The following is a 27,925-nucleotide window of genomic DNA, read 5'->3' as shown; positions in this document are numbered from 1 at the left end:
GACTTTATTTAAAAAAAAAAAAAACATTTTAAATAATTTCATTATTAATTTTTTTTTTTAGACTAAATGATACTATAGATATAAGATATTTTATAATTCGATAAAGTCTGACACCAAGTGATTTGCATAACATCACTTCTTCCCTATTCAAGATCTAGGGAGTACTGCAGAATGAACCACATCTTTAGATTCAGGAACCAAGGCAGTTAGGTTAATTTGTCCCCAATAAGACCAATTGACCAAATAAAAGTATTGTGCTGAAATGGAACAAACAAGAAATACAATCCAGAACTCCACAATTCAATACAACCAATCCTAACAGTATATACGCCATTCTTTTTCATTTGTGAACAGAGCACTCTATTAATTTTACGAAACTGCTTCGGCCATTAATTTTAAGTACATTATGAATGCATGCCAACTATGACACTGTCAGAAACAGATCTATACAAATCGGAATTATTTTCCAATACTAACAAAACTATCTACCACAACTTGCCCATACAATCTCTCACCCGCTAAATATCTTCATTTGGAACAGAGGGGAAGACATGAAACGCCAAACACTAATCGAACATCAATAAATCATATTTCTACAACAGAAATGATGGTGAAATAATTAGTGGGATTGCTCTACGTGCAAGATGATTTTCAGAGCAGGCACCTGCGGAAGGATGCTTGTTCTTCTAAAGTCGTATAACCCATTGCCAGATCTGGCATAGACCTTGAAAATCACTGAAGTTATAACAAGCAGTCAAGCATGCACTCTACTAGAGTAAGCCAAGATTTGGTGGCCGAACACAGGATTCCAAAGCAAATTATAGAACATGGATGAGTTGTCAGCCTGCTTCTTTGGGTTGAATAGAGCTGGTATCAAAAGCAAAGTTATAAGCAGTGGATTATACATTTTCTTTTTCTTCTTTAAATAGGTGAAAGTATTGTTTTTTGATCGCTTTCATGGAAGTTGTGAGTGCAGATATGAGCACTATGAAGCAGTGAATCAGTGGAATTTACCTTATTACCATCACAACTTATAGCTGAATAAATCTTTTCAACTCTGCCTGTGGTGATTGTAAGGAGATACTGATCCAGAAGACGTGGGAGGAAGGGGCTTATTTACAAATGGATGTTTTAAAAGCTGAGCAGCAGTGGGACGATTATCTGGCTCAACTTGTAAGCATAGATGGATAAAATCTTGTGCCTCCCTTGAAAGAGAATCAGGAACCAGAGGGGGCTCCCCCTTCATAATTTTCCATAATGCCGCCATCTGTTTAAAGAAGAAGAGATAATGTTATCCCAACAAAATAGAGGTTGAAGAGATAAATAGTCTAGTCATTCTGAACCATAAAGAGTCTAATGAAAATGGCACAAACCCATTCGAGATTAGGGTATGGAACCATCCTAGTTAACATCTCCAACACAGTACATCCAAGACTCCATATATCAGCTGGAAGGCCATAACCTGGATTTTCAGGTTCAACAACCTGCACAATAATGGCTTGGCTAAAAAATCCTAAAAAAGTGGACACAACGTACTACAGGATAGAATTATCATACGCAACCTCTTGGTCAATAAACTGGTAATGTATAAGCTAGTATCTTGCACCTTTTCAAATTTGCAAAAGCCAAGACATCACCTAAATGCTAGAAAAAGATAATTCATATGATACAAAGGAAAAATAGAAGCTGGCAAGATTCAGATTGCAAGATACCTACAACCAAAATCCCATCCCCATCAATCACAAACATCCATCAGCCTATAAAGCTATCTAGCCTTAAATAAAAGCTACGGAAAGTCATTGGGGAGAAAATAAAGGTTCAAACAAACACACGATGCGAAACAATTGTTGCGCCAACAAATAATCTCCTTGGTACTTGAGCAATCATTGCCACAAGCATAAAGAACTAAATTTACTGTTGATTCTGAAATGACCATCTTAACTAACACTGTTAACTATCATAATTACTTTCTGAACTTAACCCAATTTCTTTCAATATGCTCTTGGGACGAGTTAACTAAGCAGAATTAACACAATCTAATGAAACTACATAATAGTGCAATGTATCTGGCTGGCTGTGTTCTGGAGAAAGAATTAATTATCTAATCAGAAACAGTTTGGCTCTGTTATCTAATGTTTTCTTCTTTTCTTAAAAACAATAAAGAAAGAGATACAGTAAGAAGAGGGAAAGTGGAACAGAGAGAAGATACATTAAAATTTACTTACAGACTAAAAACAATTTTAAAAAAATTATAGTTTTAGTTTTATGCATCCTCCTTCCTCTCCTTTTCACCTTTCTTATTTCCCTTTCATACTTTTCCTTCTCTTTATTGTAATTATAAAATAAATAAACATGTAGACATTCTGAAATAAGCCCACCAAGAGAGGGGGAATCAACATAATTCAGAAAGCTATACATTAGCCAAGGGCCAGCACTGATGCATATACTGTATCATAGTTACAAATGGTGGTATAGTTTAGATTAGAACAATAAACCAAGTTACCTAGGCAAAATCGGATAGACTAATTAATACGTGTCATTACATTGCCCACCTTATAATTCCTATCTTCTTGTATTTCAACTTTGTTTTTGTGTTCTGGTAGAATAGAATATAATAAGTTATATCACTTTACTGATTCCTCCGGCCAATTATTTACCAATATCCTCTGTTTCTAATAAATGGTATATTTAGAATCCAACAGCCTAACCAAAGCAACTAACAACAATTCTGTCAGAGTTCAAGAAGCAAGAATCGTTCGTGAAAGTCATCCTACAAGGATCAGTAAATTTATCAGTGATGGAACTAGAATAAGACACGAGTGATTGATTTGGAAGTATTATAGGCATGTCCTCCAATAACAGAGCTCTTAAGCACACAAACTAATACAAAATTTTAAATTCTAAAGTGCAAAGGCAAACCTCAGGGGCCATCCAGTTTGCAGTTCCTCGGCAAGATATTATATCGTTCATTTTGATAGTCTGGAAAGAGGACGCAACACACAGTATAAAGAGAAATAATTCACAACCGTGTGGAAACTACTGAAAACAATAAAATACAATTGAATTTGGGGAATTGAAGACAAACCTTTGCCAAGCCAAAGTCTGCAAGCTTCACAGATCCATTAGCATGCACCAAAATATTTGCGCATTTAATGTCCCTGAATGCAAGAAACAAAAAGATGAGAATATGTACCCAAAATTACAAGGTAAAGGATGATCAGGAACATTGTGATGGTGTGCCAATTTGTTTTCTCAGTTTTTTGGAATGAATCCTCACATGAAAATGGCTCATTGGTGGGACTTCAGAATCTTCTGAGATCAATACCGCCAAAACCATAATTTTCACATAAATATACATATGTCACCTGAGTTACCTGTGAATCACATTTTGGCCGTGAAGATACTTCAGACCTTGCAAGATCTGTCTAGTGTATACAGAGACATGCAAATCTGTAAGAGGGTACGTTTGATATAGCTTTTGAAGGGAGCCTTTGGTTACAAGTTCCAGAAAGATGTAGAGCTTTGATTCATCCTGCAAAGACCAATCAGAAAATGTAAATAATATAACGGTGCTCACAAATAAGTGGATTCACAGGTATAAGAGCTATATATGAAAAATTAATACTGAATCAATAAACGGCTTAACTGCTGCACAATTACACCTACTAGGCTACTAGTATTGATGCAACGAGTTCCTCATACTATTGGACTCAAACAGAAGTATCATATAGTATGGACACTAGATGATAAGGTAACCCCTCAAATAAATGCATAACAGTGTGGACAAGCATGTTTACAATTATCCACAGTGAGTTTGTATGTGAGAAAAAAAGAAATTAAACAAAGATGCTAACTGCATAAAATAAATCATGTGACAGAAAGGCAAAATATAACTCTGTTTGTAATTATTTCGTATTACAATTATCTACGGTGAGTTTGTATGTGAGAAAAAAGAAATTAAACAAAAATGCTAACTGCATAAAATTAATCCTGTGACAGAAAGGCAAAATATACCTCTGTTTGTGATTTTTCCATACTCTAGTCTATACATTAAAGGAATGTCATCAATGTCATGTCAATAAGTTTCAAATAAAAGTAAGCATCTACATATCATTACATGAATCTGTAGCAAAGTAGCAATATCATATCATGAACGGAATTTTGGAAATCCATGAGTACTTGCTATTGTAGAAAAGTTCATAGCATAGCTAAATAACTATCGATGGGAATAGACTATAGAATAATGAGTACCTTTTGTGTGCCATAATACTGAACTATGTTCTCATGTTTACATTGACTCAGAAGAGCAATCTCCTGGAAGAAAAACAAAAACAAAAACAGACAATGAGAAGAAGAGCATCTCAGCTAGGAACAAAAAACGAGGTAGACTCTACCGGTATACGATCACTAAGTCAATTACTTAATAGTTAATATCAGGGACATGCAATTTCAGGACATAACAAGAAATACAAGACAATGTCACCTGTTCAAGTTGAGAAACTTTTCCTTGATCAAGCAAGGAAACTTCCTTGACAGCAATGAAGCATCCGCCACTGAAAGAGAGCAAGATCATATCAACAAAGATCCTGAAAATATCAGAGCTAAAGAAAATATGAAAACGTGGAACCACTGTTTTAATAAACATTATATGAGAAAATTTGTCAATATCTAAGTGCATTGGAAACAAAGAAAAGTTCACTTTAATACAGTTATAAATTTTTCATAAGGCCATAAGGGAACAAGGAGTTTATCCATGGAAGTAATGATACTGCAGAAGTTGCAAAAATAAAAGGAACAAGTGGATAGGCGTCCTCACTCCCCTATTAAAAGATAAGAGATACCACGTACAATGGTTCAATAGTCTCATAACGAGCCTAGCTCGAGCATGGAAGGTTTAAACTTCCTCTTCACACTGAGCAGAGCTGGTCTTTTCATCACTATATCACCAAGTCCAATTGAATTTTGAAACAATTCACCCTAAAATACTGGTTATATCGCATCACGTATTAAAGTTACGGCCCTTCACAGGCATGGGTTTACCATTCAATCCACCTAATTCTAAATGTAGAGATAACTGTGAACTAGAGAAACGAGATCAATATACAATTGAACAAGTCCGACCTCAAGCAATGCAAGATAATGAATTTTAAGACATCTACAAGATTGAGCATTCACAATTAAGCTGCTAAAATGAGTTTTGAGCAGCACTTACTCAGAAATTCCTTCATACACAGACCCGAAGGAGCCGCTGCCGAGAAGATGACCCTTTTTCCAATTAGTAGAGATTGTAAACCCAATTTCACTAGGTTTTACTTGACGGCACACAAAATCCACAATTGTCTCCACAAGTTCTCTATCAGTCCTACAAGTAAGGAAGAAACAAGGGTCAAATAAATACAAAAGCTATGCGCATAACTTTTAGATATTGAAATAGATAATCTCATCATGATACTTGCTTATAATTCTTTGTCTGCCACCCGCAGAGACTGACTACATGGTTTGAAGCATCTTTCCAGCCCTTTATCTTGTCTGATGTGTGTCGCCCAGAGCTTTCATGCTCTTGGAAAGCTTTTTCGAAACTCGTCTTGCAGTACCGTACATCAACGTTTGCCACATTATAAAAAATTGGAAGAATTCTGTTTTGGTTTTTCATGCACTCACAGATCTTTGTAAGTTCCTCCAAACACCAAGTATAATGAACATAGCTTTTCGACATAACAACGATTGCAAACCTTGATTCTTCAATTGCCTCCACGAGAGAGGGAGAAATGGGCTGCTCTCGTTCAAGATGTTGATTCATTGAGAGTCCACTATGTTGCAGCCCATAGTATAAATGATCTGTAAAACTGTTTCGAGTATCTGCACCCAAGAAACTCAAATACACGTCATACTTCCACTGACCAGCTGTTGATGATGATTCAGTTGATGAAGGAAGAGATGCAGCAGTTTGTCGACAGATTGCAGGTTCAATTTCAGTAGTGGCTTGCCTTGTTGCTTCAAAATCTCCAGTGTTGATTTCCACAACGTGTTGTAGTTTACTGTACACAAATTCCACAGTAGCTTCGACAAGATCTCGCTCAGTCCTACAAGGATGAATTAAGGGTCAAATAATGGTCAGCTATATTACTAAAATAAGGGGTCCGGCTCTTCTAAAGTGAGTAGTTTGTTATTTTAGTTTAATTTCTTAAAATCTAGAATCTCTATATAATCTAGTGGTCATGAAAATTGACACATCACTCTTCCATCCGGTTAACTTTCTGTTAATTATAGGGAAAAAAAAAAGGGTTTGTGTTTATATATGAATTGTGTGTCTAGCTCAAACCCTAGTTACTTGTCCAAGTTGTAATAGAGTTAGTCTTACAGATATTCTCGAAAGATATTCGATATCCTAACCATTGTACGATTTAGTTTCCTTATAAGACTCAGATTTCATGCTTGTAATCGTCTATATAAAGAGGCTCCTATTATCAATGAAAGACACATCTTATTCTCTCCCAATTTCTGATTTCTTAAAACACGTTATCAGCACGAAGCTCTAACCCTGAAACCCTAAAATCGTAGCCTTTAAACCCAAGCTACCTCCGCCGCACACCTCAAAGTCCTCGATCCCAGGAGTACAGAACCTCTGGCGGATCCCCCAGAATCGGCCGGAAAAGCCCCGAACCGGCCGTCGGAAAACCTGAACCACTCGGGTTAGCCTCGCTTGGTTAGCCTCTTTACACTAGCCTCGCCTGCCTCCGCGCGCCCCCTCTGCCCTGCCGGCTAGCCTCTCTTCTCTAGCCTCGCCTGCCCTGTCTTCGCGCACCCATGTGCCTGCTGTTAGCCTCGCCAGCCCCGCTTGCCTTCGCCGACCCCCCTAGTGCAGATTAGTCTCGCCTCGACAGCAGCCCCCGCACCCACAGCGTTAGCCTCGCCAGCACCAGCAGATAGCCTCACCAGCGCACATGCACTCACACAGCAGCGTTAACCTCACTGCCAGCAAGCCTCCAGCCAACCTCCGGCCACCACCAACCATTTTCCGATGACTTTTCTGGCAACTTTTCCAGCGATCTATTTTCAGGTATTTTTTTATTAAATGTTCCTGCTTTCAGTATTTTTAATTTCTTTTCTTTTCTCGGGGACTTGCAACCTCCCTTCTTCTACGTACCTCCCTTTCTTCTTTCATGGGGAAACCTAAGCCGAACTATGGGGGTTCGTGCTATCTCCAAGCTTGGAGCTTGTTAAGACCTCTAAACTAGAGTTTGTTAAGAAGATACGATCGACCACACACATCATTGTTTCGATCTAATCTAATACCTCTTGGAATCAAATTTCTTGGGAGCAACTATGCTAAGAAATTCCTAATTTTTTGGGAGCGATTACGCTCAGAAATTCTCAATTCTTGGGAGCAACTATGCTCATAAATTTTTAGTTGTTTTCATGGCCCTTTTTGCTCCAAAACTAACCATTTTTTCTTGTTCTCTTTCAGGATGAGTAACCTAAACAAACTGGACTTTGCTCTATTGGGAACAACTGGCTCTAGATATCACAAGTGGGTTCATGATATTGGCCAGCATCTCAAGGCCCAAGGAATCCTGGAAAGGATTCTTGAGCCTAGCCAGGATGTGCTAACCGTTGAGCAAGCTCAAGCTTTGGAAGCAAATAGAGCAACATTGAAGGCAAAAAAGGCGAAAGCCGTCATCCTAATGACTCGCCATATGGATGATTCGCTCCAATATGAGTATCTAAATAAAGAAGACCCCAGAAGGCTGTGGGTCTCACTCAAATAGCGCTTTGGCAACATTCGTGACTCCCTGCTTCTTGACTTAGAAGTGAGATGGTACATTCTCCGCTTCTGTGATTTTAAGTTTGTTCTTGACTACAACTCGGAAGCATTTCACATTATGTGGAAAAGATATCACAGATGCGAGGTTGATTGAGAGGACTCTCTCTACATTCCCCGTCTCTACTTTTATGGTTGCTAAGAACTATCGAATCGATGTTACTGCATCACAGATCACAAGGTTTCATGAGCTAATTGGAGCCATGAATGTCACTAAAAAGCATGATAACATCCTTGTGAAGAACTATAATTCGAAACCCATAGGAACAGAGCATATTCAGGAGTCCAATTATAGTCACGCCCCTAAGGGAGGCCCTAAGAGCGAAACCCTAAATCTAGGGACAATTCTGGATGTTCTGGTCTATATTCTCGCTCTAAGAATGAAGGTAACTGCCAAAATAGGCAGACACGGAACCGAAAAGGTCAACGTGGAAAGAGATAGGGAGGCAACACCTCTGGCCATGTTGGTGGAGCCACCAACACTAAGAGCCATCCTTATGACACTTTCAAAGCGCCTCAATCAAAGGAGTCTGAGTACAGTGATGTATGTTCTCGATGTGGAGCATCCGGTCATTAGGCACACATTTGTAGAGCTTGTGAGAGTATTGCCACCGCCTGCAAAGCATATTGTGAAGCAAGAGAAGCTCACTATGTGGAATAAGAAGATCAAGAAGATGATATTGAGTTAAGGGTTGAAGACTTCAAATCTGGCTAGGATCAATCCATCACCAATTTTGTTTAGGTCTTTAGGTCTTTATTTTTCCATGAGATGTAATAAGCAGTTGCCATATATTTTGTACTAAATGCCAATGGTTTAGTTTTTCTTCAACTAGGCTCATCCAAAGTTAGTATGATGTCTAGGAATGTTTTGAGATAAGTAGTACTTAAGCGAGTTTTGCTCCACCGACATCTCTCTACTCACCTAGTCATATTTATTTTGGAGTTACCGAAAGAAGTCAAATGACTACCATTTTTTTGCATTAGCTAGTATTTGGATTAGATTCTCTTAATGGTCAAGAAACAATGATGTACTCCATTGGCTTATGAACAAAATTTCGAGATCTGTTCATTATGACTCCATTTTAATTCTGAGCATATTACTTTGTGACTACGATGGCTGGGCCATCAGGATTAGTTCAAGGACATGGAATTGCCCAAATTCGTCTTGCCAAATAGCACCTTGATTACTGTCACAAAAACTTTCTACGCTCCTAGGGAAAATCAAACCCTATTGAGCTATTCGATCAACGGATTCCATGCGGAAATGCATATAGAGAGCGGAAAAGAGTTCATTTGCACTACCTCTAATGATTGCGAATAAAGGCACATCTTAGGGAAACTTATGGGTCTCTCGAGTGGATTTTATGTCACTATTCGAGCTATTAAATCCGATAAAGTTATCAGAGAAGATCTCTTGGATTTAGACAGATATTGACTTTGTCATGAAAAGATAGGTCATCCTAGTCATGATATGATGATCCGTTTACGAAATACTTCACACGGACATCCATTCTTTCGAGTGTACTGAAGCACGAATCAAAGGTTGATTCCTGGACTAAGTGTGATCGCCGCCGCTGCCTTTGGTGCCGCCGTCGTCCACCACCAGCCTAGGGCTGGCGCAGTCCGTATCCATGACACCATGGATGACGTCCATCATGGTGATGGCGCCCCAGGTGACGCTGCAATCACCAACTTTGCTTCCAATAACGTTTCAGACGCTCTAGTCCAACCAAAATCCTCATTGGTTACTTCTAAGGTCCCTCGCTCGTTCTACAAAGCCCGTTCCTTAGGGAAATTAAGACTAAGACCTTCCTACGCAAAGGATATGAAAATACTAATTTTGTTCTTACATAAAATCCAGGGAGATTCTGTGGATCCATTCAACCAACTTGCGAACATTTAAATATTTCATGATATTGGTTGACACGCAAACACGCTGGTCACATGTTGTACCATTGTCCATTTATAATGCTGCTTATACTACACTCCTAGCACATATCATATGGCGACAGACTCACTCCCTGGATCATCCCATTCAATCAATTGGACTTGACAATGACAGAGAGTTTACATCGAAGACTTTCGATGATTATTGCATATCACTGGGACTGATGTTGGACCTCATATTCCCATGTACACACCCAAATGGTCTCGCGGAAATGACTATGATGGTAGCTCGGACATTGGTAATACGCACCAATCTCCCTATATCCGCTTGGGGTGATGCAATATCGTATGCAGCTATGACAATTCGTCTATGACCCGCCGCCACTCAATCTATCTCTGCTTTATAGCTAGTGACTGGGTACAAGTATCTGGTACTTACGCATATTTGAGTGTGCCATTTATGTGCCTCTTGCGACTCTATAGCGCACTGGATGGGTCTTCACAGACGAATGGGCAAATACGTTGGATTTGTGATTGCAACATCTCATCTCGAACCCCCCCCCCTAAAGTGTCGAGATCAAATATATCTGCTGCAAACATGCCTACAAGGATGGACGTCCTTACCTATGAAAGGACGTAGTGCCACCCTACACAGAGGTAGGCATGACACCAACGCCATAGAGAGTGACACTCTGGCTTCACAGGTCATGGCCTCAGCTAGGATGCGTGGGAGGCCTGTGGGTTCGAAGGATACTTTGGCACCACTCAATCCTTTGATCATCGATACTCAAAATCCATCTCATGATAATGTTCCGGCTTAAGATTATCGTTGGGAGACACCTAAACATCAAAACCTATTCTTGAGAAAATAGAGCTCTACAAAAATTACACTAGTGTACATGAGACGTGGGATAGAAACTTCATCATGATTGACGATGTATTTGCACATTTCATACAACATGAGTTTGTTGAGTCCGATGATATCGAACCACGCTCTGTTGATGAATGAATATCAATATAGAATTGGTCTAAATGGAAAAATGCGATCCAAGTTAAGTTGGATTCTGTAACGAAGAGAAAGATTTTTAGGGCCAGTGATGCCAACACATTTTAACATAAAACCTATTGACTAATGGGTCTTCATTAGAAAGCATGATGAGAAAAAGATATGGTAATCTTGCCTTTAGGCCCAAGGCTTCTCACAAGAAGCCTTGGAATCGATTACGAGGAGGCATATTCTCCCGTAATAGATGTCATTGCACTCCACTACCTTGTCAGTTTGGTAGTTTCCGAATAACTGAACATGCAGCTTACGAATGTGATCACTACGTATCTCTATGGGGATCTAGATACGGAATATATATATGAAGTTTCTTGGTGGACTTCATTTACCTAAGTCAAGTGGCTTTATACCACGGAGCGCGTTTGCAATGAGGTTGAAACGCTCACTAAAGTGACTACTTGATTGGAAAGGGATATTCCCACTCATTTCCATGACAAGTTTCGAATTCTGTCACGGTTTATGCTGGTGACATGATCTTCATTAGAAACCCTTACAGAGTTAAGGGAAATTGCTGAACTCTTGAAATCTGAGTTTGAGATGAAGGGTCTTGGAAGAACACGATTATGTCTTGGTTTGGAACTTGAGCATCGTGTTGATAAATACTTAAGCATTTTGACAAGGTCAAGCCTTCAAGCACACCCATGGTCATCTATAGTTTTGATCCTAAAAAGGGTCCTCTTAGTCCAAAGGATGATGACGAAGATGTGCTAGAAGCAGAAGTGCCCTACTTAAGTACAATAGGCTCGATCATTATTGTACTTAGCTCAATGCACAAGATCAAACATCTCATTCGTTGCGAACTTGTTAGTTAGATATAGCTCTGCGCCAACGCGACGTCATTAGATTGGTGTAAAAGATATCTTTCGATACTTGAGATATACGATTGATATGGGCTTGTTCTATCCCTACAGAAAGATGATGGATTCAGACTCATCACACACCAGGAATGCCGCCAACACTGGCCTGCGTTCTCTATCCCCATCCCAAAACAACATTAGTGTTTTGGAAGGTTTTGCTGATATTGGGTACGTACCTCTCTGACCCACACAAAGTTCATTCCCAAATTGGTTATATCAAAACGTGTCTGCCAATCAAGATGCAAGGTTCTTTTTCCTGTTTCATACAAGCCATAATTATAAATATTTATGCTATTACGAGCTAGAAGTAATAAATTGATAATTCACCATGGGTAAGACCACGATATCTTGGAGATCTATAGAACATACCCTAGTCACTACTTCTTCGAACCATGCAAATATTATTGCTCTTCACGAAGTGGTTTGTGAATGTATATGGATTGGATCCATAGTTACTCAGATTCTATACTTGTAATCCTTTATATAAAGAGGCTCCTATTATCAATGAAAGATACAGCTTATTCTCTCCCAATTTCTGATTTCCTAAAACAGTTTGAGATTTCTCATACTTGGTTACACACAAGGACTAAAATATCCTCAATATCCTCGATCCGTTTTTCACAAGCACCGATATTAATTCTCACATCTTTCCAATATTTTATTTTGAGTCTTATTTTAGTTGATTATACAATTTTTATGTAAAATTTTGGCAAAATTTTGCATCGATATTCGATATTTTCTCAATATTTCTATCGAAATATCTTTTTTTTTTTAACTATCGATATTTTCATGACTTCCGATATTTTATCATTGGTTACACAGACTTTCAACCCCTTGGTTGCCGATTACCACATCTAACTGCCCAAAAATTGAAGTTCTAAACAATCGAAAGCCAAAATCAAAATTTTCGAGCTTGGTTGAATAGAACTATAAACATTTGCGTCTTCAATATAGCCTTTCACCAATAGCATCTATGACATTGCTTGCTTTTAAGGTCAAAATTTACTGCAAGTTGTAAATTGGATCCAGAGTTCAACCTACTTAATGCTAACCTAGAACCGTTGCTGCTGTACGTAAAAATAGACCTGCAAATTGGATCCAGAGCAGTTCTTTGGTCTTTGCGAGTATCAGTGTTTTACTCGGATAACCAATCTAATTATAAATGAGATCTGCACTTGTATAGTTATCGATCACTACAAGAAAAAGGCTTATTTGCGACGCGAGACGCGGCCCTCGCAAAAGTCTTTAATTTTAGGCGGAATTAAGCGCCCAAAGTTGGCGCCAATATATTTGCGTCCCCCATTAAATGCCGTCGGGCACACTGTCGTAAATAGGTAGAAAATAAGGAGGTTTTGCGACGGAACTCAAAACACGTCGTATCAGCAATAAAAAAAAACAAAAAAAAAACTGAACATCGATCTAAATCAGTTCCCATCCCGTCTCCTATAGCTAGACGGCGTGCAAGACTCTCTAAATCAGTTCCTAACCCGTCTCCTCTAGCTAGACGGCAAGACTCTCTCTTTCTCTCGCTCTCTCGTTCAAAGCTGGTTCTTAGCAATCCGGCCTCAGTTTCTATCACGACTACAGAATCAAGCAAGGTTTGTTATTGCGTTTATGAAGGTTTAAATTGATTGTAGGATTATTGCTCGTTATACCCTAATTTCCCCCTTTTTCTTTCAGGTCTCTCTATCACTGCCCTAAATTGGTGATTTCTGTTCGTCTCAGTCAGGTAATGTCATTCAATATATCGCTTTTTTTGTTTTCTATGAACTAGGTGAGTATTCTTTTTGTGATTCCTCTAGTGTGAATTGATGAGGGTTTAGTTAGTGAGTCGTCTATGAAAGGGGAAGGTTGTGATTCATCTTTGTTGAAGACATTCAATTTTGTGTTTGCTGTAAATTCCCAATTGCAATTTGTAGTGACTTGGTATGTGTGAACCCATTTTGTGCTTCTGAAATTGAATGCGAGAAAGTTAGTCTTAAGTTTCTGGATGCATCCAACACTTAATGATCATTGAACGTACTGCCTCAATTTTAGTACATTGCAAGTTGCAGAGTCATTGATTTTTCCTCATATGTTATGATTTCAGATTTACACATATACTTGTAAGTTTCTGGGTCCATCTTGACAGTGAACTTGCATCTTGTTTCCGTTGATCTCCGACAGCGATTTGCTTTTCTTCGCTCATTCTCTCTTTGCATCCTTAAAGATTTTGTTTTGATAACTAAAAGTTCTGTAGGAAAAAAAAAAAAGATGGCAGAACTACCATAGATATGCTTGTGTTATGGGAAAGCCTTCATGCCCTCTGACATCAATCACTCATGCACTATATTCCTTTGGTACCAAAGCAACATAACCAACTATAGGGAAATTCATATTCGTGTTAAGTGGCTGTGTTTATGTCATGTCATTTTTATCTTTTTCTGGCTGTTCTTTCCTCTTTGGTTTGCTGCCAAGCTATTCTTTGCTGGGTTGCTTTTGTATTTGGGTGGCCTGATCAATTATTTGAGTGCTACTGCTGCTTTTTTCATCTTTCGCTGCTATTTTGGTTTTCTCTTTTTTTGCTGCTGCAGCATTCTTCACCTTATGCTGCTATGTATCTAAAGACTTAAGAGGGTAGAGACTTGACATGTTTTTGCTAGTAGTTATGTTTCTCCTTTTCTTCTTTTTTTGTTTTTTTTTTTTTAGTTTTTGTTTTCTTTTGTTTTTGCTATGTTCTGTCTTCTTGTATAGTTGTTTTGTTAATAACCATTGATAAGTTGTTGCATTAATCTACCTGATCTATGTTGTATATATGAAGAACAATTGAAGCTAGTTTTCTTATATAATGGTCATCATCTGGTATCTCACAGTTGTATTCATCTAGCTCTTTTTTTTTGTTTTGGTCTTTTAGGTGAAGAAGAAAAGTTACAACTTTGATGCACTATTATCATCGCTAATTATTCCTGGGATTGGTCTTGGATAGGTATTCTTAATATTGAAGAGGTGCCTATAGTTCCTTTTTTTTTTTCTAATGATATGACAACATTGTTTGTTGTTTTTTAATTTGATATGCTGCTCTGCTTTGGTGGTCAAAAAATATACATGTATATAAACATAACATAGACCTTCTTTATCTGATCTCTTTTTCTTTTCTTTTTTTCCATTTCTTTCAAATTGTTCTTTGTCTTGTTTGGCTTAGATGCTTCCTTATTCTTAATCAAGCAAAGCTTGAGTACTACCATATAACACTTCCAAATAAGTCAGTAGTTTAGTTTAGGAACAGGTTATCAGGAACTTGACCATTGCTTGCTTATAATAAACTGAAATGGGATCTAAAGTCCATTGACAATAACATTAAAATTGAACCACAGAGCAATTCTTGGAAAAAAAAAAAAGTCAGTAGTTTAGTTGTTGCATATGCTTGTTGTTTCTACATTTTGCTGCATTTTATTTTCATGCTACACATTGTAATTGTTTGTGTATTTTACTTTGCATATACTAATATAATTACATGTCTAGGATACGTATTGTACTTAATTGGAACATTTGCAAGACTAACAAGGAAGGTGTAGCATTCTCTTGGGAGAAAATCGTAAGTATCTTTTCTATTTCATGTACGAAATTCTCTGTTTTTCCATGCTTTTGTTTGGTCTGCTCTGTTTTTCTATGGTTAAATGATTAATAAATATGTTAAAAAAAATCTCTGCACAAAATTGAAGTTTTTGTACTCCTAACAATGCAATGTAAACATAATTTACTGAATTTAGTTCCTACAGTAAGAATTTTCTTAGGGTTGTGTGCAGTAAATTACAATGCCTATATCTCTATGTGTGTGTGTGTGTATAAAGCATGTTACATAAATTATTAATGAGTATTAGTCGGCCTTATTGATTACAAGAGATAAAATTAACTTATATGCCCAGTTTGATAGATAGTTTTTTAAATCTACATATATATATATATATTTATACATACACTTAATATATATATATATATATTTTTTTTTTGGATAACAAGTAGGAGAATAAACATGGATAAGAGTTGGATTGATATACGAGAAACGGACTGGCATAAATATGAAGATGGAGTTGATAGTTTTTTGGAGTTTGCATTCGCCAACAGCGTTGATCCAACAAGGATAAAGTGTCCTTGTAAGCTATGTCGCAATCGCTATTTTAAGTCTAGGGAGGAAGCAAGAGAGGATATACTGGTAGACGGATTTTGGGAAACATATAGAATATGGGATAAACATGGTGAACCTTCCAGACCTGCGGCTGCATGCCAAGGTAGTGGGGTTAACTCTGATTCGGTCCTCATTGATGATATGTTTGGCATGATTAATGAGGCGATTGGGATTCCCACTGCAAATCCTGGTCTAGGTGATGATTTTCCGGTAGAAAGTGAAAATGTTGAGGGACCAAATGAGGAATCTGCGAAATTTATTAAATTGCTCAAAGATGCAGAATGTCCCTTATATCCCGGTTGTGAAAAGTTTACAAAACTGTCATTCATTGTTCGACTATTACACTTGAAAGTTCTTTGTGGATGGACAAACAAGTCTCTCGATTTATTGCTGGAGCTTTTAAAATCTTCTTACCCTGATGGAGTAAGCTTACCAGATTCTTTTTATGAGGCTCAAAAGCTGACTGCTGACTTAGGCTTCACATACAAAACGGGGTTCTAATAAAGCATATTTATGTCCTGCATGTTTTTCCATGAATAGGGACAATAAGGATATCTTTCTACAAGTTTTAAAGAGAGTAAAACTTTCAGATGGCTATGCGTCAAACATATCTCGACGTGTTCGCTTAAAAGAACGTACTATCTCGGGTCTCAAGAGTCATGATAACCATATATTGATGCAGCAATTACTTCCAAGAAGTTCAATTGGAGACACCTACAGCTACTCAATCAGAGACATCGCAGCATCATGTGTCTGAAACTAGTCAGGAGGAGCCTGTTACAACTCAATTACATGATTCAGGTTGGTTCAACTTTAAAAAGTTTTATTTTTGATGTGTTTTTCTTTTTCTTTACATTAGAATTAGCTAGAAAATATGTCACACCAAACTTGTATCAACTTGTAACATAGCTTGAAGCTTAATTGATGTAGTGTGCGCGCCTGCTAGTTCTTTCTGCCATTTTCCAACAAAAGAACAGAATAGTTGATTAATTACTTAAGGAAACTAGGAGAGGGTTTGAACATACAGTAGATAGCTCAAATAGATTTTGATTATGTGGCGTAGGTATAACTAGTAAAGTGTCTTTTGTTTACTATAACTATGGATCAGGTCAAATTACTCAAAGAGCTAAGAAAGGTAGAGGTGCTGCTTGTGGTATGCCTGAGTGGGGAACTGGAAAACTAATTCATATTGAGTTTGATGCTAACTGGATGCCTATTAGTGAAAATGGGAAGGGATTTAGTTCACAACTTGGAATTTTGGCGCGAGATGGAGAGAAGGTTCCTCTAACATATACTTCATGGAATGCCATGCCAGACGATATTTTGGATGCCATTTGGAAAGATGTCAAGGTACAAAGAAATTTCTACTACCTGTTTTAAACTAATCTTTATATTTTGTTTTGATTCTTGATTAATACATAAATTTTTTGTTAGGATAATACGGATGTTCCGGATGAGTATAAACAACATTGCTTAAAGGTTGTTGGTAGTAGATGGAGGGACTGGAAGTGCCGAGTCAAGACACAATGGTATGATAAATATGAAACGGATGAGCAGCGATTAACATTCATTCCTAGTCAGGTTGTTGGAGAGCAATGGAAGATATTAGTAAAGTATTGGGGTCTTCCGCAAATAAAGGTAAATTGATTAACTGAAATTATTTACTTTAGATCAAACAATACAAAAGAGTTAAGTATTGGTGTATGAGTATTTTTGTAGGAAATGTGTGAGACAAATAAATCTAGCCGTGCACAAGGAGGAGGTGTCCCTCATAGGACCGGTCGAAAATCTTTTGCTAGACTACGAAAAGAGGTATGTCTAGTATCCCAATAAAAGTACCATATATATAGAATCAATGCCATAATTAAGAATACTTGAATATGTCTAATTTCTTTTGTATATGGTAATGTATATGAGAATATGTTTATCATCACATTTTCTATTATCAGACTAAGAAATGTTGTTGCTTCCTTTTTTATTGGCTATAGATGATGGAGAATGGAGAGAAAACAGATCGTGTCAGCATGTTTGTCAAAACAAGAGCAATGAAAACAAAGGATGATGATGGTCAACCAATTGAAATTCATGATGAGGAGGCTACTGCTGTTATTGTAAGAAAAATATATTTAATTTGCATAATTGTATTTATATAATGTATGATATTAGACGTCTATGCACTGTGTTTTAATTGTATGTTGTTTAATTGGTTTAGTCCTTGACCACCTTCAATTCTTTATCAAACTTTTTTTTTTTTTTGGTTTCTGTTCTCTAATTCTTTGGTTTTAAGCTACTTGGTATGATGGGTAGAATAACAGTTATTATCGGCATTTTTTGTGTGAAGGATTTTGGCTTGTTTGTTATGTTGGTTATGTTTCCTGATGTTTATAATTAAACTTTGGTCTTAGTGATTATATTTTTTAATGAAATTATATTTTGTAGAGTCAATTCAATGAATATTTGGAGGAGAGGCCAGAAGATGAACAAGATAATACTTTTCGTGAAGAGGTATTCACTAAAGTGATGGGAGAAGATGCACATGGACGTGTTCGCATGTATGGAACAGGTGTGACTCCATCTCAAGTGTTTGGTAATTCCAAAGCTTATGAGACTAATGAGAAAAGGACAATTGAGGAAATGGATGTAAAACCATAGTTACATGCTCACAACATATGCATAACAATCATAATAGGTTTAAGGCTTACCTTCTGCAATTACTGTCATGGATTCCATCTTATGCAGCTGCTAAACACGATCACTGAATATGGTCTTCTGTTACTTACCAACTTGCTTCTCAATGGACAGAACAATATGCAATAGTCGTGGTAGTAATCAGGGACCAATTCATCTGTATATATATGAGACTTAAACCTCAAGAAGCTTCCCATTAAAGCATTCCTTGTCGGTTTAGGTTTCACTCTTAGATTCCTAATGTATCACAACTTGTAGCCTTTCTTGTCGACTAAGCAATGGATTACTATCCTTAATGAATTGATACACTATTCATTAAGTTACTAGTATTGATTTACTGTTTGTATCCATGTTAAACTAGGATTGATATTAAGCTAATCATCAATTACTTTATGATGATATGTGTTATGTCCATATTTGATCTTACAATCTCCCCCTTGGACTCACACATATCATGCTCGATGATTTGCACCAGAGAACATCAAAACCTACTTAACTTACTGAAGTGCGCGCCAGATAACAAACTCAAATCGAAAATCCATTCCAACATGGTCAGATCACAGTTACTTATGCAGAGCAAGAAACAGTATACATTTTAACAAAAATGCAGAGTTTCAAAACCACTAACACAAGCTTCTGCAATCCACATATGTTCAACCAGAAGTGATACAATATATGTTAATGTGTATCAACAAGTAAACATATATTAGGTCCTACTTTATGTTTCTAAAACCAGAAACTCAAGCAAATTCACTGAACACTGATGGCTTAAAAATATTGCTTGAACCTTAACATCATGCTTCACATGATTTAAGCCATCTGATAGCAAGTATAACTTTAAACACAAAATCGATAATTTTCAGAACATTCAACAAAAACTGCAGCAATAACCAGAATCTGAAAATACCTCAAAATTTATTAATAATAAAATCTGTCATTACAAATAAGTTGTGATAAACAAAGTCAAAAGATCACAACTAAAAAATACAAGAACTCAAAAACCTTAGAAATTTAAATTGCTCCAACTGGATTAACTCTATACTGAACCTAAGCATCTAGATTAGCTAAAACTCCAATGCTGGCTATATGTTTCTGGAATGCTGCTACTGACAAGGCCTTGGTGAAGGGGTCTGCTAGCTGCGAATTCGTGTCAATGCTCAAAACAGCTATCTCACCATGCTTAACCCTTTCTCTAACACTGTAATACTTTAAATCAATGTGTTTAGAATTATTTGACCTTTTACTGTTCTTACTGAAGAAAACAGCTGCTTCATTATCACAATAAATCACAAGTGTGTCTGCCACAATGTGACTTAACACTTTGGTCTGCATCAAGAAATTCCTGATCCAAAGTCCTTCACACACAGTTTCATATACTGCAATAAATTCAGCTTGCATGGTGGAGGTTGAAACTAGTGTTTGCTTCATGGTTTTCCAAGCAACTGCACCTCCTGCTAGCATGTACACATATCCACAAGTTGACTTATTGGAGTCTGGATAGTTCCCTGCGAAATCAGAATCTGAAAATCCAACGAGTTTCAGATCCTCCACTTGCCTATAAACTAGCATGTGATTCTTTGTTTTCTGCAAGTACCTCAACACTTTCTTCCCAGCTACCCAATGTTCATGGCCTGGATTAGATTGGAATCTCGATAAAATCCCTACTGCAAAAGCCAAGTCTGGCCTAGTGCAGACTTGTGCATACATGAGACTTCCTACAAGTCTAGCATAAGGCTTTGACTCCATAATTTCTTTCTCAACATCACTATTAGGACTCTGCTTCTTGGTTAACTTATCACCTTTGGACATGGGAACTTCTCCTGCTGCACACTTCTCCATACCAAATCTCTTCAAAACTTTGGTAATATAATTCTGTTGAGACAAACCAAGTAGTCTATGTGCTCTATCTCTTTTAATCTCAATGCCTAGTACATAGGATGCTTCTCCTAAGTCTTTCATGTCAAAATTCTTTGACAGAAAGCTTTTGGTGTCTTTAAGCAGTTTAATGTTACTGCTAGCCAAAAGTATATCATCGACATAAAGTACTAGGAAAATAAAATTGTTCCCAACTGTCTTCAAGTAAACACACTCATCAACAAGATTCTCTGTAAATCCAAAAGTAGAAATCACAGAATCAAATTTCTTGTACCACTGTCTAGAAGCTTGTTTAAGGCCATAAATTGATTTTCTTAACCTGCATACTAAGTTTTCACTTCCAGCTTGCACAAAACCTTCTGGCTGCTTCATATAAATCACTTCATCTAGTTCACCATTCAAAAAAGCTGTCTTAACATCCATTTGGTGTAGCTCCATATCAAAATAAGCAACTAAAGCCATGATTATCCTAAACGAGTCTTTTGTAGAAACTGGAGAAAAGGTCTCAGTAAAATCAATGCCCTCCTTTTGTGTAAAACCCTTGGCAACTAATCTTGCTTTATGTCTCTCTACATTGCCATTTGCATCTCTTTTGGTTTTGAAAACCCATTTACAACCTATAGGTTTCTGATTTGGGTCAGGTTCAACTAATTCCCAAACTGCATTTTGACTCATGGAATTAATTTCTGCTTCCATTGCTAGCTGCCATTGATGAGATTCACTACTTTCAATGGCCTGGTTAAATGTAGTTGGATCATTGTCCTCTGCACAATCTATTTCAATTTCTGCTTCTTGCAGATAAACAATGTAGTCACTATCTTCCCCCCCATAAGTTGGTTTTCTTACTCTCTGTGATCTTCTAGGCTGAGGGTTGTCAGTTACGTGGTCAGTTACCTGACCAGTGACAGTTACTTGGTCAGTTACTTGGTCAGTGACATGACCAGTGACAGGTACTTGACCAGTTACTTGGTCAGTGACATGACTAGTTACAGGTACTCGACCAGTGACTTGGTCAGATACTTGACCAGTTACATGGTCAGTGACTTGTCCAGTGACAGTTACTCGGTCAGTGACATGGTCAGTTGCTTGACTAGTTATAGGTACGTGATCAGTTACTTGGTCAGTTACTCGACCAGTGACTTGATCAGTTACTTCTTGTTCTAAAGGCAATGCTACGCTTATATTCTCATCCGACACAATTTCCTCAAAATCTGAGGATAAATCCTCAAGGTTTGTATTGTGAACTTTTTCACTTAGAAACTTTACTTGATGTGTTTCAAAAATTCTAGGTGAATGATAAGCAGAATATAATTTATAGCCTTTAGATTTATCTGGATAACCTATAAAATAGCAACTAATTGTCTTAGGATCAAGTTTATTCAAGCTTGGATTATAAATCCTAGCTTCTGCATGACATCCCCAAACATGGCAGTGATGAAGACTAGGTTTTCTGCCACACCAAAGCTCAAAAGCAGTCTTTTCTATAGCTTTACTAGGTGTTCTGTTGCAAATATAATTTGCAGTTTTTAAAGCCTCACCCCACAGAAATTTAGGCAAACCTGTTGTACACATCATACATCTAACCATGTTCAAAAGAGTCCTATTCTTTCTCTCTGCAACACCATTCTGTTGTGGGTTATAGGGTGTTGTATATTGAGCTTTAATTCCATTGTCTTGCAAAAACAAGGCAAATGGACCCTTTTGTTGGCCGGATTCAGTGTACTTGCCATAGAACTCACCCCCTCTATCTGATCTCACTGTTTTGATTTTCTTTTCTAGTTGGTTTTCTACCTCAGACTTAAAAATTTTAAAGGCTTTCAATGCTTGTGCCTTTTCTGAAAGTAGATAAATATAACTGTATCTAGAAAAGTCATCAATGAATGTGATAAAATACACATTCCCACAGATAGTTTGATGCCTAAATGGTCCACATATATCAGTGTGTATGAGTTCTAATAAATTTTGGCTTCTATATGCAGTCTTCTTTCTAGTATTAGTTATTTTTCCCTTAAAGCATTCAACACAGTCTGTTAGATCAGAAAAATCAAGTTCATTTAGGATGTTGTTTTTCACCAAAATTTTCAGTCTCTCTTTTGAAACATGGCCGAGTCTTCTATGCCATAAAAATGCAGACTTTTCATTTAGTTTGGTTCTTTTAACACCTGTTAAAGTGCTAGTACTGTTGGTGTTATTTTCAACAAGTAAAATTTCTTGTTGAGCCATTGAACAATTTAACTGTAAATAATCATTCATAATAACACCAGAACCAATTTGAACAGAATTTTTAGAAATAAGAATTCCATTACTATCCATAACAAGTCTACAACCAGATTTTACTAAAAGAGAAACTGAAACCAAATTCCTTCTCATGGAAGGTACATAAAAAACATTGTCCAGAACTAATAATTTTCCTAATCCTAAATCGAGCTTTAAGGTTCCAATAGCCTTGACTGCCACTCTCATGCCATTGCCTACACACAGGTTCACTTCATCACTTTTTGGGATTCTCCTCCTTATGAATCCCTGCAAAGAATTAGTAATATGAATAGGTGAGCCTGAATCTATCCACCAAGACTGTGGTTCAACATTTATAAGATTAATTTCTAAGGAAAAAACTGTATTAGAAAAAATCTTACCCTTTTTGGCTAACCAGTTCTTATAGCCAGTGCAGTCCTTTTTCATGTGTCCTACTCTTTTGCAAAAGTAGCACTTGAACCTGAATGGCCTGTTTTCCTTGGCCACTGCAGCTGTTGAACTCTTAGTTATGGCTTTGATAGGCTTGAGCTTATTCTGGGGCTTTTTCCTTTTAGGCTTCTCAATAAGGTTAATGGTCGTAGCAGGTTCCTTTTCTTCCTTGATCCTAGATTCCTCATCCACACAGATGGATATAAGTTCATCTAAAGTCCAGTTTCCCTTTTGTGAATTGTAACTGGTTCTAAGATGACTAAAACTGTTCGGCAAGGAATGTAGTGCATAATGCACTACCTGCTCATCCCTAACCCCCATCAAGAGTTCCCTAAGTCTGCCATTTATATTGATCATCTTCATAATATGCTCTCTAACTCCCCCTGAACCCATGTACTTCAAATCATGAAACTCTTTAGTCAACCTAGCTGCTTCAGCTTTTTCACTTTCTTTAAACTTAGCACCTATGTGTTCCAGAAAATCTGATGCTAGCTCGGGCTCTTCAATACTTCCTCTGACAGTTTTAGACATAGAGGTTCGAATGAGGTTCTTAGCCATTCTATTGGATCTATACCACTTCTTGTAAAGATCAGTTTCCTTCTTAGTGCTCTTTTCAGTTAACTCTTCAGGTTTGTCCTCAGTGAAACAATAATCTATGTTCTCATGCATTCCCATATAGTTCTCTACAGAATCTAGCCAAGCTCTATAGTTGGTTCCAGTTAACATCAAGACACTGTTCAAGTTCATGTAAGAGTTACCTAAGGAGCAAAACAAAATTCAAGTGAGTTCTCAATTTTGTAAAGAAAATTAATTTTAAGTTTTCTGTGTTTTATTTAGCTTTAAGCAACCAAAACAAGAACATACAGAAAACCTAAACACCATACTTGCATTCATGTCAGTCCATAACAAAAACAATATTAAGCATCACTTTTGAGCAGAAACTTAATATCCTGGAGTTCTTTATCAATATGCCATGTTCAATGAAAACAAGTTATCCAAAGAAATTTATCCACATCTTTAGACAGAAGAAAAATTTCTAAGTATCCGTATTTATTTTCATCAAGCATGCATACTGCTGTTTTGTATTCTAAAACCATACTTAACCACTTCTTTGGAAGATAAAACTGAAGCATAGTTTTAAAACACAAAACACAATTTCAGTTTTGTTACTCGATCAGGTATAGTTACTTGGTCAGTTGCTTGGTCAGTTACTTGACCAGTTACACGTACCTGATCAATGTTTTCTGCCAACATCAATGAAGGATGCTTTGTGCATCATAATCACTTATGCCAACAGAAAACCACAAAACATATGAGCTCTTTTACTTTACATTCTATCCAGATTCATCCTTGTAAGAAAATTAAGCTCTTGTATCTGTCAACTTTAACGTGTAAACAAAATCTGGGAGATTTCTGTTCTTCATACAATTTTACACAATCACAGATACAATACCATATCATCAATCAATTCAACATGCATATTCAAGCATAACCAAAATTGATTCGATTCCAAGAATCCACAGAACAATCAAGAAATTGTAAATTTCATCCGGTCACCATCTACTCTAACCTAACGCACGCCGGGAATGCTTCTAGGGTTCTTGAGCACAATCAAAACTTAATTATCATGCTATGAATCGAAAACAATTTTCACAGAAAAACCTGTTTTTGCTTTTTCCCCAATTTGCTGCTTAAAAAATCATAGCGGAAGCGTGAATTTTATATTTAACCAGATGCAGCAATCGACTTAAGTAACTTACCTTTGATCAGGTACCTGACCAGTTACTTGGTCAGTTACCTGGTCAGTTACTTACTTGGTCAGATACCTGACCAGTTACATGACCAGTGACTTGGTCAGTAACCTGATCAATTACTTGACCCGTAAAGCAAAAAACTCTTAAAAAATTTTATGTTTGTTTTTCAAAACCCTAAAACGATTTTTCATATTTGTGAGCCTATGCTCTGATACCAATTGTAAAACCATAGTTACATGCTCACAACATATGCATAACAATCATAATAGGTTTAAGGCTTACCTTCTGCAATTACTGTCATGGATTCCATCTTATGCAGCTGCTAAACACGATCACTGAATATGGTCTTCTGTTACTTACCAACTTGCTTCTCAATGGACAGAACAATATGCAATAGTCGTGGTAGTAATCAGGGACCAATTCATCTGTATATATATGAGACTTAAACCTCAAGAAGCTTCCCATTAAAGCATTCCTTGTCGGTTTAGGTTTCACTCTTAGATTCCTAATGTATCACAACTTGTAGCCTTTCTTGTCGACTAAGCAATGGATTACTATCCTTAATGAATTGATACACTATTCATTAAGTTACTAGTATTGATTTACTGTTTGTATCCATGTTAAACTAGGATTGATATTAAGCTAATCATCAATTACTTTATGATGATATGTGTTATGTCCATATTTGATCTTACAATGGATAGAAAATACGAGGAAATGGAAAAGAACTATCAGACAAAGCTAGATGATCTTAAATTGAGCCATGAATCTCAATTGGGAGACATGAAATTAAAGTACGATGATGTATCGAATCGTCTCAATCTTTTGATGGCTCATGTTGGTATCCAAGTAAACCCAAGTGGAAGTACAAGTGAACAAGTATGTTTTTATTATTTTTTGTTTTTGTTTATCTTCTTCAAGATACCTAGGGTATAGCTTTTGTTATTTATTTATTTTTACTTATAGCTTTCATCTCTGTTGACTTTCATGATAAACTATAAGGTTGGAAATAAACGAATTCATCATCATTATAACAAAAATAATTTTATTATTTGGCTGAGTATATTGATCAATGGGTTTTCTTCTCTTTTTTCCAGGTTGGAGAAATATCTAGGAGTTGATGCTGGAAGTACAAGATGTTAATAAATTTTACAATTAGCATGCTACTCTAAACTAGATCATTTTGTTTAGTATTTTGACTACTACTGTATTTGCAGCGACATTTTAGTTTGTATGACTCAAGGCATTTGTTATACAATTATTATATAGATTACTCTTTTGTATCATTTCAACTGCGATGAATCTTAAAGTTTATTTTGGTTATAAAAAATCAATTAAAATTCTCAAATTGAATTTATTATAAATCATTTGTAAAAAATTAGACACAGACTTCTTGCGACGGGAAAATTATAATAACCAGTGTCGCAAAGACTATTTACGACATTTACATTTGTCGGTAATAAGTATCGCCAAAACTAATTGCAACATGAAAACATTCGTCACAAAAAGATGTCGCAAAAAAATTACATTTTTAACGACATTTATATGGCGTCGCAAATATCTTTTTTGCGACAGACCTTCACGTGGCAAAAAAGAGTCGCAAATATCTTTTACGACAGACCTTCGCGTAGCAAAAGAGCGTCGCAAATTTCTTTTGCGATGCACCGTAGCGTGGCAAAACCATGTCGCATATATATTTTGCGACGGACTATCGCGTAGCAAAAAGGTGTCGCAAAAAAAAAAGTAAATTCGACGGAATTTTTACCGACGCAAAGTCAACCGTCGCAATTCCGTCGCAAATAATTAATAGCGACGCGAGTGACATGTCGCAAAAAGTGCTCGATTATTTGCGACGCGTTTTTTAACGACGTTTCTTTCCCCGTCGCAAGTCCGTCGCAAATAACCTTTTACGACGCTTTTTGCCTCTTTTACGACGGGTTCTTAACGTCGCAAAAAAACGATTTTTTTGTAGTGGATCATATTGTCCAACATCTTAAGCTTAAACGGATGCTAATAAATCTGAACTCTCTTATTTCTCTTATATCTTGAGATCGTGAACCATCGAAGGTTAGAGTAGGCTAAGGTTGTTTGTTGGGAAGTGATAATTAATTAAGTCTTGTAGTCTTTTCCAACTCGAGAGATTGAAGTTCATTTGGCCTTGATTGCATTTGTTAATAATTAAGTAGATCAGATGGATGCGAATGAGATGGCTTCAACTACAGAAAACTCTATGTAAAGATTACAACATCGAATCATGTAAGATAAGGTAATCGACAACCAAGGAGTTGAACATCAATGCAAACGAGAAATCCCAAACTTTTTTTTTTTTTCTATAATTAATGGAAAGTTAACCGCGGTTTGGACTAAAAACTAAAAATTAATGAAAGAGTGATGTGTCAATTAGATTAGATAAAGTCCAGATTTTATAAAGTTGAAAATAAATTCACAGGCTCCTCACTTTAGAGGAGGAGCCGGATCCATTTAATAAGCACAAATATAACTACTCTCATGATATATTGAGATATCTACTCTCGGTAATATATTGATATAGCTACTCTCATGAGGCTTACCTGTATTTTGGAACCAACCCAGCGAAGTCGGCCACTTTTCTTAAAGCATCTCTCCACTGCTTGACCTTCTCCGATTCGAATCGCTCATGCTTGGTGAAAGCATCTTCAAGACTCCTATTTTGATTTCTTACATCACTAGGCTTGACATCATAAAAAACTGGAAGAATTCTGTGGCCGTCCTCCATGAACTGACAAATCTTTGTAAGTTCATCCAAACACCAAGCAGAAGAAGCATAATTTTGGGACAGAACAACAATTGCCAACCTTGATCCTTCGATTACCTTTAGGAGAGTGGGATAAATCTCATCCCCTACTTGAAGATCTTGATAACCCATGAATGTTTTAATTCCCCTCCTCTGCAGACCACCGTATAAATGAGATGTAAAACCCCTTCGAGTGTCAAGATCCCAGTAACTCAAATACACGTCATACTTCCAGCGACGAGCTTCAGTTGTTCGAGGGATCGAGGCCATTGAAAACAACCAGAAGAAAAACCGAGATGTCAACAACAGGAAGAGAGGCTATTTAATATGAGCATATTGTCTCCACCAGATACCAG

General features: G+C 36.9%; 2 protein-coding genes and 1 long non-coding RNA gene across 6 annotated transcripts; 2 read left to right on the top strand and 1 right to left on the bottom strand.

Annotated features, from left to right (window-relative positions):
- Window positions 1-363: 363 nt before the first annotated feature.
- LOC133728131 (spindle assembly checkpoint kinase-like) lies at window positions 364-27,925 on the bottom strand. 4 transcript variants are annotated; one of them, XM_062155541.1, is made up of 12 exons: window positions 27,648-27,925; window positions 27,367-27,554; window positions 5,457-6,083; window positions 5,213-5,362; window positions 4,484-4,586; window positions 4,252-4,314; window positions 3,375-3,532; window positions 3,086-3,158; window positions 2,920-2,979; window positions 1,374-1,484; window positions 1,015-1,267; window positions 364-867 (listed from the first exon to the last, which is right to left on the bottom strand). In XM_062155541.1, the coding sequence occupies exons 1-11, from the start codon at window positions 27,837-27,839 to the stop codon at window positions 1,052-1,054; spliced, it is 1,941 nt and encodes a 646-aa protein (XP_062011525.1). In that variant the 5' UTR covers window positions 27,840-27,925; the 3' UTR covers window positions 364-867; window positions 1,015-1,051. The 4 variants fall into 4 exon arrangements, with proteins under 4 accessions (XP_062011525.1, XP_062011526.1, XP_062011523.1 ...); XM_062155542.1 differs by having other exon boundaries at window positions 5,457-5,636; window positions 5,733-6,083; window positions 27,367-27,924; XM_062155539.1 differs by having other exon boundaries at window positions 27,367-27,925.
- LOC133731740 (uncharacterized) lies at window positions 12,850-18,446 on the top strand. The gene is made up of 8 exons (XM_062159152.1): window positions 12,850-13,227; window positions 13,310-13,358; window positions 14,523-14,594; window positions 16,903-17,144; window positions 17,229-17,432; window positions 17,514-17,606; window positions 17,783-17,905; window positions 18,234-18,446. Exons 4-8 carry the CDS (start codon window positions 16,950-16,952, stop codon window positions 18,444-18,446), a joined length of 828 nt encoding a protein of 275 aa, XP_062015136.1. The 5' UTR covers window positions 12,850-13,227; window positions 13,310-13,358; window positions 14,523-14,594; window positions 16,903-16,949.
- Window positions 25,498-26,091, top strand: LOC133728523 (uncharacterized). The gene is made up of 2 exons (XR_009855879.1): window positions 25,498-25,675; window positions 25,894-26,091. It is a non-coding gene; the product is annotated as an uncharacterized LOC133728523 (long non-coding RNA).

The sequence above is a fragment of the Rosa rugosa genome, chromosome 2, assembly GCF_958449725.1.
Source record: "Rosa rugosa chromosome 2, drRosRugo1.1, whole genome shotgun sequence".
Lineage (NCBI taxonomy): Eukaryota > Viridiplantae > Streptophyta > Magnoliopsida > Rosales > Rosaceae > Rosa > Rosa rugosa.
This window is presented reverse-complemented; position numbering and strand designations above follow the sequence as displayed.